Genomic DNA, 17,904 nt, shown 5'->3' on the forward strand with positions numbered 1-17,904 from the left:
AAACGTAGTCAACAAATCCACAATCCACTTAAGAGTCTGTTAACCTCAATCTCCTTTTGTTTTACACAAACAGCCCAGTCCTGCTTCTAAGTATGTTTTAGGAGACACAGGCTCTTTCCTCACAATCTCTGTCAGTGACAGCTGTACTCTAAGTGCTCCAAGTTTCTGAAAAGCACCTCAGTACCTAAAGTAGCACATGGGCCTGTGTTGCTCCTGTGACAGGGCAAGTCATGTCTGTCAGAAGGAAGGGTCTCGGTTTGGCATTACCACAGCAATATGGCCTTTTTTCCACATCTCAAACCCAAAATGGAAGGTGGGCATTTGTGAAGCTGGAAAATGCTTTAAGCATCATCAATACAGCTGGTTCTAAGTGACACATGTCGCTGCCGTTCCACCCTTAGCTTCCTTCTCTCACCAAACAAGACTAAACGCCTCTCCCTCCATTTCTTCTCAGAGGAGGCACTGGGGGTGGAGACACAACAGTAACCTCTAGGCCCCAAGTTTCATAGCTACAGAGCCAGACTTTGCAACTAGTTGGTCAAACAAAGGGGCCACATCAGGCTGCAACCTTAAATGGAAAGAAGATGGATCTCTGAGCACAGTGGCAGCAGACCAGGTGGTGCACAGAGTCAAGGGCTGCCCAAGAGGTAGCTGTCAGTGCTTGAAGAGGCTTTAACTCAAATCATATCCACGCCACTGTCAAATAGTTGAGAAGATAAAAGGACATGCTCATTTCTGGTTTCTGAACAAAGTCTTTTAAAGATGCTGAAGATGACAACTTGAGTTCCCCAGCTTCAGAAGATAGCGCATCAAGAGATAGCAGCAGGTTAAGAGAGCTAATGAAGGAGGAAGGGGCGCTTCAGTGCCAGTTCAAAGGCACAGCCCTGCCAATATCTATCTGCCCTGCTCTATTCAAATGTTAGATAAATATTTTAGCTGTGGGCTTGTTCCAGATATTCAAAAAGAACTGTTCCAACTTCTTTCTTCTTTAAGGTAGTAATTGATATTCTCTGGCTCACTACAGGATATAAGAAAGACCGGGAAGACAAAGCAGCCTGTCATTTCCTGCTTGCTCAGAATGCATTCAGCAGCCATTTGCTTGCTTGTTCTGAAAGCCTGGCATTCAGAAGCAAGTGTGAATGGATAAATAAAAGGACTGAAATTTTATATCCCTGGCTTACAGAAAGGCAGCTTCACATTTTCCACAAACCCTGTTTGATTCCAAAGGTTACAGTTTTTATTTCCATTCACCAAATAATGTAATTGTACTCTGCCACCAAACCACAATGCCTGCCTTTTTCTCTGATCACAAGCAGGCAGGAAAACGTAATCATTTCAGTTCTCACCATGGTAGTATTAGTATCCTTAACTATAAATACAAAACAGGATACACAGTAGCCTGCCTTATGAAGACACTTTTTTGTGTTTGTTTATTTTGCAAGACAAGGTTTCTCTGTGTATGTAGCATTAAATGTTTTGGAACTCTATAGACCAGGCTGGCTTGTGAAGACACTTTTAATTTTTACAAGTTTACTGGATTTTGCCAACTGTGAGACTGATACAGGGTCAGGGTTCAGTGTCAAGGACAGCAAATATGTTTGAACAGTGTGAGTACGGAAAGCACTGTGTTCACAAGGAGAACAAGACCTGGCATAGCTCTTGCCTCCGAAGCAGAGCTGGGCATAGAAAGATATAAGCTTTGTTGAATGCAGCTCAGCTGCCACGCCTAATCTTGGCCTGAAATTTACCTGCTACTCCTGAAAAGGGTTTGTCTTCCACCAATAGACCTCAGATGCTACCACACTCAGATTCATCTGCTGGTGACTCTTAAGAACACTAACCCCAGACTGCACCAGGAGAAATGCTATTTCAGGCTGGGAAAAGACAAGGTCCAAATGTCCATTCAAATCCTCTATGGTCAGAGATGGAAAGTGGATCAGCTGTTAAGAGCTCTTGCAGAGGAGCAATGTTCAGTTCCCAGAACCCACATGACAGTTCAAAACTGTCCCTAACTCCTCTTCTGGCTCTGTGTACGTGGTGCACAAATATGCATACAGGAAAACACATGACACACAAAAAAATTTTTAAACCTCTATAACCTGAAAAAAATGAACTTCCCACAGACTCTCTTAGGGTTGGGAGAGATACAATAAAAAAGATTAATAAACACAAATGCTTAACTAAAAACTTCCAACCACGGAGTACATGAAATAGCCTCCTGTTTTCCAATTACATGAAAATCAGACTACCAACTGGTACAGAGAGACCATTCCAGCATATGAAGCATTGTAGAGCAAGACAGAAGGAAGGTGCGTTTGGCCTCTCATCCCTCAGATAAGCAGCACAAACGGTGGGCATGCAGATGGAGGCCAACCTTAGGAATGACCCTCATGTCAGCCTCCTACCACAGCTCTGCTAGACCTTTCCAAGGTGTGTCATATGCTTAGCAATTAAACGTCTGGAATCAGGTAAAAAAACAAACTAACTTCTTTAAAAATGGGCACATCCAAGCACTGAGAGGCAGAGACCAATTTGTTCTGCACTGTAAGCGCCTGGCTAGCCAAGGCTAGCCTATGAGACCCTGTCACAAACAGTCCTAGAGCCTGGAATAATGGCTAACAACTTAATCCCACCCTTCAGGACAATCTTAAGGCCAGTCTGTATCTTCTACAACCACAACCACCATCACCACCACCACCACCACCGACACACAGACACACAGACACAAACACACAGACACAGACAGACACACACACACACACACAGAGAGAGTAAAGAAGTCTGAGTATTAAGATACTGCTTGCCACTCTAACTACTAAAGGACATTGCCGGCTGTACTATTACAGAATTACTATTCACCCAGTGATGTTCCCAAAGAGCATTGTGCCAATCACTCTAGTAAATCCAACATTCCCTCCAGCAAACTGCACAAGATTTCTGCAACCTGTTCCAAATGCACAATTAGTGAGTACACAACTTCTTTTTCTCTTTCATGTTTTATATAGCTGTGTCTAAATGGTAATGTCTCTTTCTCAAGATAGAAAATCAAAAGACAAACTGAAAATACCAATTTGGATGATAAGGGGTTATACCACTGTTTCACTTTTTAAATTCACAAAGACATTCTCACTGTTTAAAAAATAAACTGAGTGGTCTGAGCATACTCTACGTTTCCAAGAACAGAAAAAGAAAACACTGAATATTTTATCATAAATACAATGTGGTAAGCAAACAGCTTAACCAGCATCTCAACATCAATGCCGTGCACATGACAGATCAGCTTTCCTGACTCTGAATTTTCTTATGATAATGTATCCTTTATTTAATATTTCTTTTTCTCTTTACTCTAAGACAGTTTCATCTACTAATTAAGGCAGATTATTAAGCTGGAGGCCAGCACAGGCTACACAGTACTACCAGGAGACCAAAGGCTACATTGAAAACTCTATGGAAAAAAGATGGGGTAGCTTGCTGTGTTCGGTGCTCTATAAGGAGCAGACTATTTGTAACTGAAAAGGTCTGGACTGAAGGCTCTCTAACACATTATTGTTCAGTGATGTGTTTGGACAGAATGGGTAGCACTCAACTCTGAAATCAAGATGTGTGTAGTCCTAAAGTCCTCATGTCCTAAAGGTCCCAAGGAGAAAGCGGAGGATACACTCTCTGTTTACCTAGTCACAGGACAGCTATCGAAGTGCCTACTTAGTACTCTCTATGGGTTCAGCTGAAGATGTTTCAGGATTTTTAATGAAAGGTTTAACATTTTTTGGTACTCAAGTTTCTGGACTCAAAACTGTAAAAGAATAAATCCCTATTGTCTTAGGGTACCTATTAATATTACTTTCTAGCAATTAGGTACAGTTATTGCAATTATTCCAATATTGCTTTTGTCTAATGCCATTTAGAAATAATACTGCTTAACACTGGAAAATGCAGCTCCCATTTTTATGGCCTACCCATAGCCATTGAAATATGTGTTTGTAGTCTTTTTGATGTATAGCCTTTTGAAATATACTAAAAATGTGGTTAAAAAAAAACAAAAAAAACAATCCAGCATTCTGTGAAACCATACTATATTATTATATAATTCATCTTTGTCAATGATGAGGTCTATTCAGATCGTGGTGAATATATGCAATCTGTCCTTAATATGTATATGTATGTATGTATGTATGTATATATATGTGTGTGTGTGTGTGTGTGTGTATGGGGGGTCAAGACTAAAGTGAGTAAGTGGATTTCTGTAAGCCTTGTGCCTAAAACTATAAAGCCACTTTGACTAGTTCAATATAGTCCATTCAGCAGTATGTCCTATTGCGTTATTGCTGTTACACAAGTTTGTAGGCCTTTTTTATGATTGTTTCCAAAAAAATGAAATCAATAAACATTTTAAAAAATTCTATGAAGTATCATTCATATGTATATTTAAGTGGTTTCCAAGATGCATTACCGTTGCTGGTCACAGCAACTTTTTAAAAATGCATTCTTAATGCATGCCAGCGTCACTGATTAGGATAAACAGAACAGTAAAAACAAAACCCATATTCATTTCAAGCTCCATTAGAAACAGAAGGAAATATAACCAATGTTTACAAAACAGAAAGAGCCAGTCTACATGTAGAAACGCCTGTGAGCCTCTAAGATGACAAACCATGAGCAATGAAGCCCTGCCCAGCATCTGTCAGAGTGCCCCAGCCCATCCTTTTATGACTGCATTCAGGAGCCTATAAACAGACCTGACAGTTCTACTCTGATACTTAGCATACAGGGTTTCCATATAGTATATTCTTGTCTTCAAAAACATGCAACATTTGAAAAACAAAAGTTCATGTACCAGTGCAGAAGTCAGTCAAGCAGATGTAGTGACTCACACTTAGAATTCTAGCCCTTTGAGGGCAAAGACAGTAAGATCACTGCAAGCTGTAGGCCTCCCACACTACTTAGTGAGTTTCAAGTCAGGTATGGCTACATATAGAAACAATGTCTCAAAAAACAAAACCAAAAACCAAAAACAACTTATCAGGGCTAGAGAGATGGCTCAGCAGTTAAAAGCACTGCCTGCTTTTCCAAAGGACCTGAGTTCAGTTCCCAGCACCAACACTGAAGTCACAACTGTCTATAACTCCTATTCCAGGGGATCCAACAACCTCACACAAACACACATGCTGTCAAAACACCATGTATATAAAATAAAATATTAAAAAAATAGAAGGTGTATGGTATATGAAAGGAAAACAGACTACCAGATATTTTTCTAAAATCAAGCAACTGAAAAACAGTGTTCTCCACCTTCCTAATGCTGCAACCCTTTAATACGTTCCTCATATTGTAGTGAACCCCAACCATAAAAGTATTTTTGTTGCTACTTCATAACTGTAATTTTTCTATTGCTATATCTATAGCATAATGTAAATATCTGACATGCAGGATAATCTGTGACCCCCAAAGAGGTCATGACTCACAGATTAAGAACCACTGGCACAGATCAACTGAGCTACACACCACAATTAAAACCATCAATTCCTACAGATAAACTTGAGTCAGCAGTCCAGTTCAAAGTCTTTTCAGGCCAAAGCTGTATTTTCCTTCTTTCTTGGCAAGAAGATGAAGTTGACAGTAGCTGAATAACCAAGTCTAGACCCTTTCTTCAGGTCTAATGATAAATTCCCAGTTACTTTGCAGGTGTAGGGCAGGAAGAAAACCCAGGCAGTAAAACCCTTTCCTTGCAAGCATGAGGACCTGAGTTCAGCTGTGAAAAGCTACATGGGGCGGGGTGTGCCTGTAATCCCATCAGGGGAGAAACAGGAGGCAGAGACATGTGGATCCCCAGAAGCTCACAGGCTTGGCAGCCTGCCTTATATGATAAATTTCCAGGCTAATAGAAGACCCTTTCTTAAACATAAAGTTTAAAGTGCCCAAAAATAGGTTTAAAAAAAAAAATAAAAGATTGCCTTCAGCACCTGTACCCTCTCCTAAAATCACATACAGATGAGCAAAGACACTGGACTATATACACAATTGTCTTGGATTATTTTGCATTTTAAAGGTCCAAGTTAGAGCTGAAAAATCTGAAATAGAAGCAACTTTAGTCTTAAAGTTCAAAGCTTTTCCCACACAAGACTAAAACTCATTGCAAAAATCATTCCAAATTAAGAAATTCTTTCTGATGTGACTGAGCATACATTGCTAGGAAACCATCCACCAGGGTGCTGAAGGAGGCTGCTCTCATGTTAAGCAAATGGTTAGAAGAGATAATCGCTCTTACTCCTACAGCCAGAGCCAGTTGTCTGTCAGAGTGTTTGAGTTCTGTCCCACTTGTTCATGCCATCTGATCAATGTTAGGAGTATTATGATAGAGCACCAACAGGTACACTTGAGATCAGCTAATATTTGTTAAAAGGCAAAACAAAAACAAAAATCTTTGGGTTTTAACATTTTTGGGAACATTCATTAAGGAAATCATGAATATCAGTAATTTCTATTCTCCATTCAAAACTACAGGTTTCCAAATTAGAATAAATGCAGAAATATAGCATCAAAGGAAATAGGTCTTCAAAGCGTAGTGGCATACAGTATTAATTTAAGTCTGGCTCATAGAGAATACAATTACCACTCAATTTCTTCCTGGACTTGCCTCCTTTGTGGGACCTGAATCCTTTCAATTTCAAAGGAAATTGGGGTAGGTGGTGGCACAGTCACAAATGCCCAGGAGTTCTGGGATCATGAGCCCAGGAACTTGAGCCAGACCAAGCAAGGTGGGTCCTATCTCAAGCAAATAAACAAAAATAGGAAGAGGAACAAGAAAACCAATACAAACAGCAGGTGCTTTCATTCCAACTCAAAACTAATCAAAGCAAGAGGTTCCTTCTTAACAGTTTTATAGCAGTTCTGATTAGATTAAAACAGCAAGCAACAGCGAGTGTTATGCTTGCCTCGGTGAGACTCAGTGCTCTATTAGGCTGCTTCCTGGTATCACTAATGCAGCCAAATATTCCTGAAAATCACTGAGTCGATTTCAGTAACTAGTACTTCAAGTCCCAATACAAGCAAGATGCAAAAAGAAATGTGAACAATAAATAGTAAAATAATCTGAGATCTAGTTAAAAAAAAAACAAAGCAATAGAAACTGAATTCCTGTCTCTGTATCCTTGGACTAAGCCCAAGTAAAAAAGTGAACTCTGTACTCAGAACCAAAATTATCTAAAAAGTAACAGGTTGGAATTGCCTTCTTAAATTTAGCTACAAAGAGCACTCTGAAAACAATGCAATGATTCCCCTCTAATCTCCAAACCCAAGTCTCTTGTTCTTTTAGTTTCTCAGTAAGAAAAAAATTAATGAAGAAAGTGGCATTCTTAACTGGTGAGAAAGGGGCCAGGGCCTACGGCCTGGGTACAAGCTCCATTGTGCCTGCGGCTGGCAGCCCTTACCTGAATGTCCGTGTCCTTCACAGGTTCAAGAGGTTCAAAAGTGGTGGCTGCGCTCAGACTCTCCAGTCTCTGGGAAATATGGGATATGTCAAGTCCCCTTGACCCGAGAAGAACTGATCTATATGGCGATGTAGGACAGGAAGACAAGAAAGAAAAGGTAGTGTTAGGGTATCCAATACACACGCCAAAAGATATCAGAGAGTTGTTTTCACTCAAAACCTCCTATCTTAGAGCAGGAGTAGGAGGCCAGAACAAATGGTAGAGCACCTGACTGGAAAACCTTCACCTTCTGGCCAGATGCTTTTATATGCCTGCTGTCTTACCTTCCCATAAAGGTCTACAAACTCAAAGAACAGACATAACACTGTATATGGGAGTAAGATATCCAGGCTAGTGATGACTGACTTAGAAAGAGGACCTCTTTACAGAATGAAACAATACCATCACCTTAAGTGAGTGAGCACCTAACACTCTGAGGAAATCCATGAGATGGATGCAATTATTTGACCTTGTTTTGCAGATGAGAAGCTAAGATGCTGTGGTGGTTTGAATATGCTTGGCCTAGGAAGTGGTACTATTAGGAGTAAGGCCTTGTTGGAGTAGGTATGGCCTTGGTAAAGGAAGTGTGTCACTGTAGGGGTAGGCTTTGACACCCTCCTCCTAGATGTCTGGGAGACAATCAGTCTGCTCCTGGCTTCCTCTGAACAAGATGTAGAACTCTCAGCTCCTCCTGTGCCATGCCTGCCTGAGCGCCTATGCTACTGCCACAATAATAAAGGACTGATCCTTTGAACATGTAAGTCAGCCCCAATTAAACCTTTACCTTTGTAAGAGTTGCCTTGGTTATAGTGTTTCTTTACAGCAATGGAAACCCTAATTAAGACAGGTGCACAAAACTTACACAGCCAGGACACAGCAAACATAGGTAATAAACCTCTCCTAGAACTAGAATACAAGCTCTTCACCACCACTCTATGCTTAAACTGCTTCTGGAGGGGAAAGCAGGAAAGCACAGTTTGACTTCAGGAGTGCCCAAGTCTAAACATTAGCTGAGGAAACTGTCTAGGGAAGTAGCAGATAACTACCTCAGGAGCAGTCAGACAAGAATCAAGGTCTAGTTCTGCATGGCTTATCTTCAATAGCTATGCTACTATAGCTTCAAATTCTCTCTCTTGCTCAGCCAATAAGATAGCAAGCTGTTTTCTAAACAATAAATGCTGCTGAAGAGAATTAGGAATACAGCCAACTTCATTTCTCCTCATCTAGACAGCAAAACAATAAATTTTGAATGAATGAATGAATAGTCCAGCATAACTCTGTTCATCAGTTTAAAAGGCTGAACCAGGAAAACTGCACGCTCCAAGCTAGCCTGGGCTACAGGAGAGTCCTTCTCTCACAAATCAAAACAAAAACCCAACAGATCTTCACTAATACCTAAAGCTCTTTGAAAGAAAGAAATCTGGGTAGGTTAAGTCAGCTTTCTTGCTAAGATTTGCTTTTATTTCTATTTACTGATATGTGTATTACATACACATGCACACCAGTGCCCACAAAAGTCACCAGATCCCTTGGAGCTAGATTCATAGATCACATGACATGAGTGCTTGGGAAGCAAATGTTGGCCCTTCACAGGGGCAAGCAGGGCTCCTACCTCTGAGCCATCTCTACCACTCCTTTTGTTTTGTTTTGTTTTTAGAAGTCTTGCTTTCAACTCCAAATATAGAAAATGTGACTCCATGCCTAACTAGTTAGGCTTATTTTTTAGATTGCTACATTTGTATTGTGATTTGGTATTCTCAAATTGTGACTAATGAAGTATGCTTTCACCTTGAGTAAGAAGCTAGGAAGCCAGGCCAAATGAGACCCCAGATGGAGATGGAGATGGAGAAGAAGAAAAAGGGGGCTGCTGTTGTGGCATTTGGGATCACACATAACACCTGTGAGTGTAATTCAACATTTTCACTCCCAATCTAACAGCTCTCTCAGAGAAGAAAAAGGGGTTCCCTATGCTTAGCTGTATTCTAGTAAATATGGACAGTTCCTCCCTGTAGATTCTTAATTCCTTATGTCACCATCTCTGGGCTTCCCTTCTAAGCTAACAAATCTGATAAACAGCTTTCCTCTAACAATCCTTAATAGTTACCTTCCTTCCACAGTGCTTCACAACCCTGGCTCCACAAAGACCTATCCTGACTTCTCCCGGACAAAATGAGGAATCAAGTATTAGTATAATGTTCTTCCTCCTTTCAGGAAAGTTCTACTGATACATATTTGCATACCACCAAATCATCAGTTACAGTATACATACACTTCAGTAATTTTAGTACATTCATATATAGAAGTGTATATACAACCACCACCACAAGCAATTTTAGAATATTTCATCATCCTACAAAGTAAGCCCTATCTTGAGAAATACTTCCCTATTTCCCCTCATGAGACTTTGACAAGCATATAAATGAAATAAGACAATGGTCTTTTGTGACTGGTTCCTTTCTGTTAGTATAATGCTTTTGAGGCTCATCTATCCAGGGTAGATTTAAGACTTCATTATATTTTATACCATACCTCATTTTATGTATCCATTAATCAATCAGTGGACACTTGAGCTACTTCCAAGGTTTTCACTGTTATGAAAAATGTTGCCAAGAACATCTGCACACACATTTTGTATGAATGTTTACATTTCTCTTGGGTATATACCTGAGAGCAGAGCTCTTGTGTTAAATCAGAATCATGGTAAGTCTTTTTTTTTTTTTCCCGGTATTTTTTTTTCCCCGAGATAGGGTTTCTCTGTGTAGCCCTGGCTGTCCTGGAATTCTGTAGACCAGGCTGGCCTCAAACTCAGAAATCCACCTGCCTCTGCCTCCCAAGTGCTGGGATTAAAGGTGTGTGCCACCACCGCCTGGCTATGTTAAGTCTTTTGAGGAACTCAGACCTTTTCCAAAGTAGTCACACCATTTTACATCGCATTAGCAACAAGCAATTTGCACATCTTCCCCTATCTTGTCAGTCTCCCTTTTCTGGTTGCTATAAAAAAAATGATTAAAATGCAAGATTAAAATATTGTATTTCAAGGAAGAAGCAGGTGAATTTCTGAGTTCTGGGATTAAAGGCATGTGCCACCACTGCCCAGCACATTTGATGTTTTGACCTACTGGATTCTTACAGGTTTTTGGGTTTTTTTGTAAGATTTATTTCTATTTTATGTGTATGAGTGTTTACCTGCATGTATGTCTATGTACCACATGTGTACATGATGCTGTGGAGTCCAGAAGAAGGTGCTGGATCCCCTGAAACTAGAGTTCCAGATGGTTCTGAGCTGCTGCCATGTGGGTGTTAGGCTCCCTGCAAAAGTGCTGAGCCATCTCTCCAATCCCCTATGCATTTCTTACCCTCTGATGCTCAAGTGATCTCACCTTTGGCTGCTAGAAGCCTCTTTGTGTTTGTTTCTAAGTTTTAAAGTTTAATTTCATTTCATTTTTGTGTTGATGTAGGGTGTGTGTGTGTGTGTGTTTGACTTCTGGCTTATGGGACCTCACATACATTAAACCACTATTCAACATACATCAGTACCATCTTGCAAGTTCTTTCTGAAATGACCCCAGGTGGTCTTTGTAAGTGCTATCTAACATGGCCAGTCTCAGGTGAGTCTTAAACACAGTTCAGGGATCAGCCAACCCCCAAAGAGCTCTAGTTACCTTTAAAGAACTGTATAGATAATTCTCTGGGAACCAGGATTGCTGTACTGTTCCTAGACCTCTTCAAAAGCAGAGCTAGAAATGGAGTTTTTAGTTTTGTCTTAGGTTTCTTGTGACAAATTACAATATGAGTTAATATTACTGCTTTCAATTCAAATTTAAGAACACTGAACTTCAGGTTTACTTCAGATGTTCTAATTGTATTTCCTTTTCCCGTCACAAAAGTCTCACTGCCATAACTAATAATGTATTTTGACCTATACAATATGTAAGTCTCCAGAAAACAGTAATAGCTTTCTGCCAGTAACAACATATTAAATATTAAATAACATATTAAAATATAATATAAGAATAGTATCATCAACTGATAGGCATTTAGTTTGTTTTATTTTCCATTTTAGGAATTTTTTCAACTTAAGCTTTATTTGATAAATATGCCAAATATTTACATACCACTCGGAAGTCAAGTCCATTAAAGGGTCCCTGTCATCTTCACCATATTCCTCCCTCTTTTTCATTAGAAACATTTTATGTGTTTGCTTTCTACATTAGTCATACCTATATTTCTTGTGTTTGATGCTTTGACATAAGGGCTCTGCTGGCACTGTAGGACTGTCTCCCTCAAGGAACTCTAGTCCCCAAAGGTACCAAAGCTCCACTGCAGGAGAATCTTTCTTACCCACAACTGTGGTGGCTTGAATGAGAACAGTCCCCACAGGCTCACATATTTGAATGCTTGCACCCCAGTCACTGTTTGGGAAGGATTAGGAGGTGTGGCCTTGTTGGAGGATGGGCTTTAAGGTTTCAAAAACCCATAGGAAACCCAGGCTCCTTCTGCCTGCTGCCTTCAGATCTGGATGTAAGTCCTGTCACAGCTCCTGTGCCATGCCTGCCCTAAATCAATGGTTCCTCCTTTTACACTCTGCCACCATCACAGTATCGTCTCACTGCAACAGCAACCCTAAGAAAACAATCAATCCAGACCCCACAATCCAATCATCTCCTTCAGATTTTTACAGGTGATCAGAGCCACAATATTTCTTTCCCAACCCTGCCAAAGCCAGGTACCAGATAACTAGAGACAGCCCCTGTGCCTCAGAGCCTACAAGAACTCCCCACCCTAACTAATTCAACCATATTTACCATCCTTCTACAGAAACCACAATGAAAACCCCTGCCCTTGCTCTATCTGACTCTTGACTGGGTTTGGGCTATAACCCCAAAAGACACAATCCTATATAACCATAACCTTGAATGGCAAAATCTCAAAAGATCAAAATACAAAAATATAATTCTAGAAAAAATAATTTTAAAAATTTACAAGATATATTAGAGTCAGACATAATGACAAAGAGGTACACACCCATAATCCCAGCATTTGGGACGTAGACACAGAGCCTAAGGTTGGCCCCTTCACAGAGCCTGAGGTCAGCCAAGGCTAAATGAGACCCTGTGTCAAAACAAGCACAAACGGCATTTATTTGTCTGTGGGGTATGTGAATAAGTATTGAACACAGCAGGTTTTGCTGCTGTTGTTTTGCTTCTTAAGATAGGGTCTCTCTGTTATATAGCCCTGGCTGTCCTGAAACAAACCTAGGGTTCTGAGATACCAAGCAAGTGTTCTACCAACAAGCTACATTTCAAGTCCCATCTCAACCCCCCATCTGCACATGAATGCATATGTGAGTGTGTGCATGAGTATATGTGCAGGTGTAAAATTTTGGTCTGTAGCTTAGGGTGCCCTAGAAGTCACTGTGAAGAATGAGGATACCTGCCTGCCTCTGCTGAAACTAAAAGCATGCCCCATCACACCCAGCTAGTTTGTCTCTTAAACACATAACAGCATGAGAACACCCATGGGTGGCTTTACAAAATATTATGGATAGGCTATATTCAAATGTTTTCACAAGTATGAACAAATATACTACCACTATGTGGGTAGATTGAATAAGAAAGGTCCCCATAAACCAGGCAGTGGTGGCACACACCTTTAATCCCAGCACTTGGGAGGCAGAGGCAGGCAGATTTCTGAGTTTGAGGCCAGCCTGGTCTACAGAGTGAGTTCTAGGACAGCCAGGGCAACACAGAGAAACTCTGTCGAAAGAAAAAAAGAAGGAAGGAAGGAAGGAAGGAAGGAAGGAAGGAAGGAAGGAAGGAAGGAAGGAAGGAAGGAAGGAAGAGAGAAAGAGAGAAGGAAGGAGGGAGGGAGAGAAGGAGGGAAGGAGGGAAGGAGGGAAGGAGGGAAGGAAGGAAGGAAGGAAGGAAGGAAGGAAGGAAGGAAGGAAGGAAGGAAGGAAGGAAGGAAGGACAGAAGGAGGAAGGAAGGGAAGGAAAGGGAGGGAGGGAAGGAAGGAAGGAAGGAAGGAAGGAAGGAAGGAAGGAAGGAAGGAAGGAAGGAAGGAAGGCCAGCCAGCTCCTACAGGCTCATACTGAATGCTTAGTTATTATGGGATGGCACTGTTTGAGAAGGATTAGGAGGTGTGGCCCTAGTGGAGGAAATGTGTCACTGGGGGGCTCTGAGGTTTCAGAAGCTCATGCTGCCCAGCCTTTCCCTCTGCCTGCCTTTGAGATCATGAATGTAAAGCTCTCAGCTGCTTCTCTGGTGTTTTGATGCTCCCATGGTGATGACAAGTAAACTATAAGCCAGCCTCCAGTTAAATGTTCTCTTTTATAAAAGAGTTGCTTTGTTGGGTTGAGTGTGGTGGTGTATACCTTGAATCCCAGCACTCGTGAGAGGCAGAGGCAAGTTTTGGGGTAACCAAGGCTGCACAGAAAACCTCTTAGGAGTGAGAGAGGAGAGGATTGCATTGGTCATGGGATCTCTTCATAGCACTAAAACAGTGACTAAGACAAACTACAAGAACAAAAGCTATAAGAGAAAACCATCTTCATAAATAGGTAAAAAGGGCAAAATTTATAAGGATGTAAAGCCCTGAGTTCAGTCCACAAATACCCAATAAAAGCCTTTTACTCATGTATCATTACAATTGGCAGTTGGTGTACCCAGCTATGTTTGTTGTTTGTTTGAGACAGGGTTTCTCTGTGTAGCCCTGGCTGTCCCAAAACTCATTCAGCAGACCAGGCTGACCTCAAACTCTGAGATTCACCTACCTCTGGAGTGAAGTCGTGTACTGCAGCTTTATAACTGCAATCATATAAAGCAGCATGATAGATAACCTTTTTTTTCTGCTTGTTTTTTAAATGTATTCTGTGATATATATCAACATAAGCATCCCCTATTATATCTTCCATGCTTCTGTGCTGATCTGGGTACACAGATATAAATCCAATCTGTGCCACAGTCATATAAAAGCGCAAATTTGGCAGAAATAATACTAGCAATCAAACTAGCACCATTGTCTGAGTACCTTTCATCACACCATGCATGTGATTATTTTTGAGGCAATTAGTAGCTGCTAGGTTCTTCAGACAAATGTGGCTTTCATTTATTAAAACCTCCTGGACTCTCATCAGCTAGAAGGAATGTGCATGCTGATAAGCAGTGACTTTTTAGGTGATGTTTCTATCACCACCAATCCTTTCTGCAGAGCCCAGCTTTGTACCCTCCATCCAGCAGCCTTTCTGACCTCCACAATTACAGTTTGTGGAGCTTTGGATTTCAAGGTTTCAACATGTAAGATTATGGCATTTTGTATCAGGCCCTTCAACATTACCACCAGCTGGCTCCCAGACAATTCCAATACTCACTTGGGTGGGCTACACGGTGTATCAACCTGTATCTAGGCAATCTGGGAATAAAAAACTGCCTTGATGATAGTCATTTTCCTGTCTGCCTTAACCCTGCTCAATTAAGACAAATCTTAAGTATTTTTAAAGCATTTCCTTTTTTTAATCAGCAAGTACATACATACATGCATTTGTATCACTTGTTTATTGTGCAATCTATCCATTCAAAGAATAATATTCTGTGGTGATTCTTAGGTACACTCAAGAGTCATCCAGCCATTACCACAACCAACTTTAGAACATTTCCATTGCGTCCCAAAGAAAACCTCTACTCTTCAGTAATCAGCTCCCATTTCCCCACTTACTTTTTTCCTACAGATTTGCCTACTCAGGGCATCACTCATAAACAGAACCATACAATATGTGATCTTTTGTAACCATTTCTTTTACATATATATATATAGATATAGATAGATAGATACATACATACACACTTTTAGGGTTATCCATGGAGAACATATGTTAAATCATGTTTAATGCCCTTTCTGGCCAAATCATATTCCATTACATGACTATGCCACATTTACTGCCCATGTTCATCAGCTAGTGGACACCTGCCATTGAAACTCATGGACAAGTTCTGTGTAACATGTGTTTGCATCTCTTGGATGCAACACATCCTAAAAACAAAATCTCTAGGTTATATGGTAACTGTAGTTACCCTTTTGAAGAACTCCGGACTATGTACCAAAAAGGCGGAACCACTTTACATTCCTACCAACAGTGCATGAAAGAAGACTCACCCAGGTTCATTCCAACCTTTTGCACATCCTCACCAACACTATTACATGTCTTTTTGATCAGAGCAATCCTGGAAGGTATGAAGTGTTATCACAACGTGGCTGTGACATATATTTCTCTGATAGCTAATGACACTGAACATTTTTCCACTTACTGGGCAATGATTCTTATACCATTTTAAAATTGTCTTTTTATGAATAAATTGTAAAAGGCTAAAGAGAAATGGTTCGGCTTTGTTTTTCTGTCTTTTAAAGATTATTTTGGGGGCTGGCGAGATGGCTCCATGGGTAAGAGCACTGGCTGCTATTCCAAAGGACCTGATTCAATTCCATGAGCATCAGGCATGTACATGGTACACAGACATACATGCAGACAAAACACCCATATTCATTTAAAAAATAGTTTAGCTATGCAAAAGCTCTTATATCTAAATATAAGCTCTTAAATCCAATATCTAAAATTAAGGTCAATCTCTCAATTTCAACAAAGAGGCCAGTTGGAAAGCTGAATATTTTTTCTAACTTTTTTGTTTAATGTCTATTTTTTTCAATGTGTATGTGTATTTTGCTTGCATGCATGTTTGTGTACCTTGTGAATGTGTGGTGTCCTTGTAGGCAAAAGGGAACATTATATTCTCTGAAAATGCAATTAACAGATGGTTGTGAGTTACCATGTGGTTATTGGGAATTGAACCAGGTCCTCAAAAGAGCAGTCAGTGCTCTTAACCACTGGACCGTCTCTCCAGGCTTGGATGCTGGGATTTTAATCGTTTTTGTTGACTGTTTAGAACAACATGGGTGATACCTTAATATTAACTCTCTCAAGCCACGAACATAGGATGTCTTTTATCTGCTTTCTTAAATAGAAGGAAAAGCACCATGCACCTACCCGCCAACCCTTTTGTGGTTGATGTTGCTGTGCTAGGGACCAATGCAGGACCTTTCACATGCTAGCCATGCACTCTACTACTGAAGTACATTTCAGTACTGTACTTTAGACACTATCCCTACCTTGAAATGTTTACTTAATAATCTGTCCTGGAGTCACTCCATGGCAGTATATATGATTATTCCTTGGTACTACTGGAAAGTATCCAAGTATACAAACCTGGCACATCTATTCAGCTAGTATCCTAAAGACAGACACGTGATTTCCTACTTTTGCTATGTCAAATAATGCCACAATGAAGCTTTATGCACTGACAGTTCATGTTTCTGAGATCCACATCTTTGGGATGGATCTCTAGGAACAGAATTACTAGGTCAATTTTCATAGCTATTTCCTACTTAAGTCTGACAGCACTACATCTTCACCAGTAACATGTGAAAGTACATTCAGTATCCAAATGACTTTGACATATACTAGAATAAAAAACTCCAGAATTGAAAAATCAGCTCTTGAGCTGGGGCTGGCAGCTCACACTTGCAATCCCAGCACTGGAGAGGCTAAAATAAGAGGGCAAGAATTCCAGGCAAGCTTGGATTACATATTTAGTTCCAGGCTAGCCTGGGCAACATAAATAGCGTAACTCCTGGGATTAGAGGAGCAAGGGCATCTACAAGAACTAAATCACATAGCTTATGTGTTGGCTATGCAGAAATGCTGGTAAGGAAGAGGGAGGAAGCGAGAAAGATCTACAGCAGCCATGGACTTAGGTAGGGATGGTTATACTAGAAACTGTTCCCACGATGGGCAGTTCTACCAGGAAGCTACACCTCTAACCCAACATTCAGCTCTTAAGACCCATGCCTTCTATCAGCCCAAATCCTAACAGTCTAGACAGATAAACAATCCCCACAATCACAAAGCCACAGAAGCTGGAGTCATATTCCAGAGACCCAAATGAGTAGAAGACACAAAAGTTGTTCCCAGTACATACAAGATTTAGCAAAAAGAAGAAAGAAAAAGAAAAGAATTCAAGCTGGGCAGTGGTAGTGCAAGCCTTTAATCCCAGCACTTGGGAGGCAAAGGCAGGCAGATTTCTTTCTGAGTTCGAGGCCAGCCTGGTCTATGGTCTACAGAGTGAGTTCCAGGACAGCCAGGGCTATACAGAGAAACCATGTCTCAAAAAAACCAAAAAAAAAAAAAAAAAAAGAAGAAGAAGAAGAAGAAGGAGGAGGAGGAGGAGGAGGAGGAGGAAAAGAGAGAGACAGAGACAGACAGACACAGAGACAGAGAGAGCTTATGGCAAATACCAAAAGGAATTTTTTTTTAATTTATTTATTTTTGTTTTATATGCACTGGTGTTTTGCTGTCTGTGTGAGAGAGTGTTGGATCTGCCGGACCTG

At 40.6% G+C, this 17,904-nt stretch overlaps 1 protein-coding gene across 1 annotated transcript in view; it reads right to left on the reverse strand.

Annotated features, from left to right (window-relative positions):
• The window catches only part of Nup93 (nucleoporin 93), a 99,386-nt gene that overhangs the window by 62,277 nt on the left and 19,205 nt on the right, over positions 1-17,904 (reverse strand). The window contains exon 3 of the mRNA XM_052166512.1: positions 7,428-7,545. Within this exon, the coding sequence (XP_052022472.1) occupies positions 7,428-7,545 (118 nt within the window). The remainder of the gene's footprint in view (positions 1-7,427; positions 7,546-17,904) is intronic.

Source organism: Apodemus sylvaticus, chromosome 21, assembly GCF_947179515.1.
Source record: "Apodemus sylvaticus chromosome 21, mApoSyl1.1, whole genome shotgun sequence".
Taxonomy (NCBI): Eukaryota; Metazoa; Chordata; class Mammalia; order Rodentia; family Muridae; genus Apodemus; species Apodemus sylvaticus.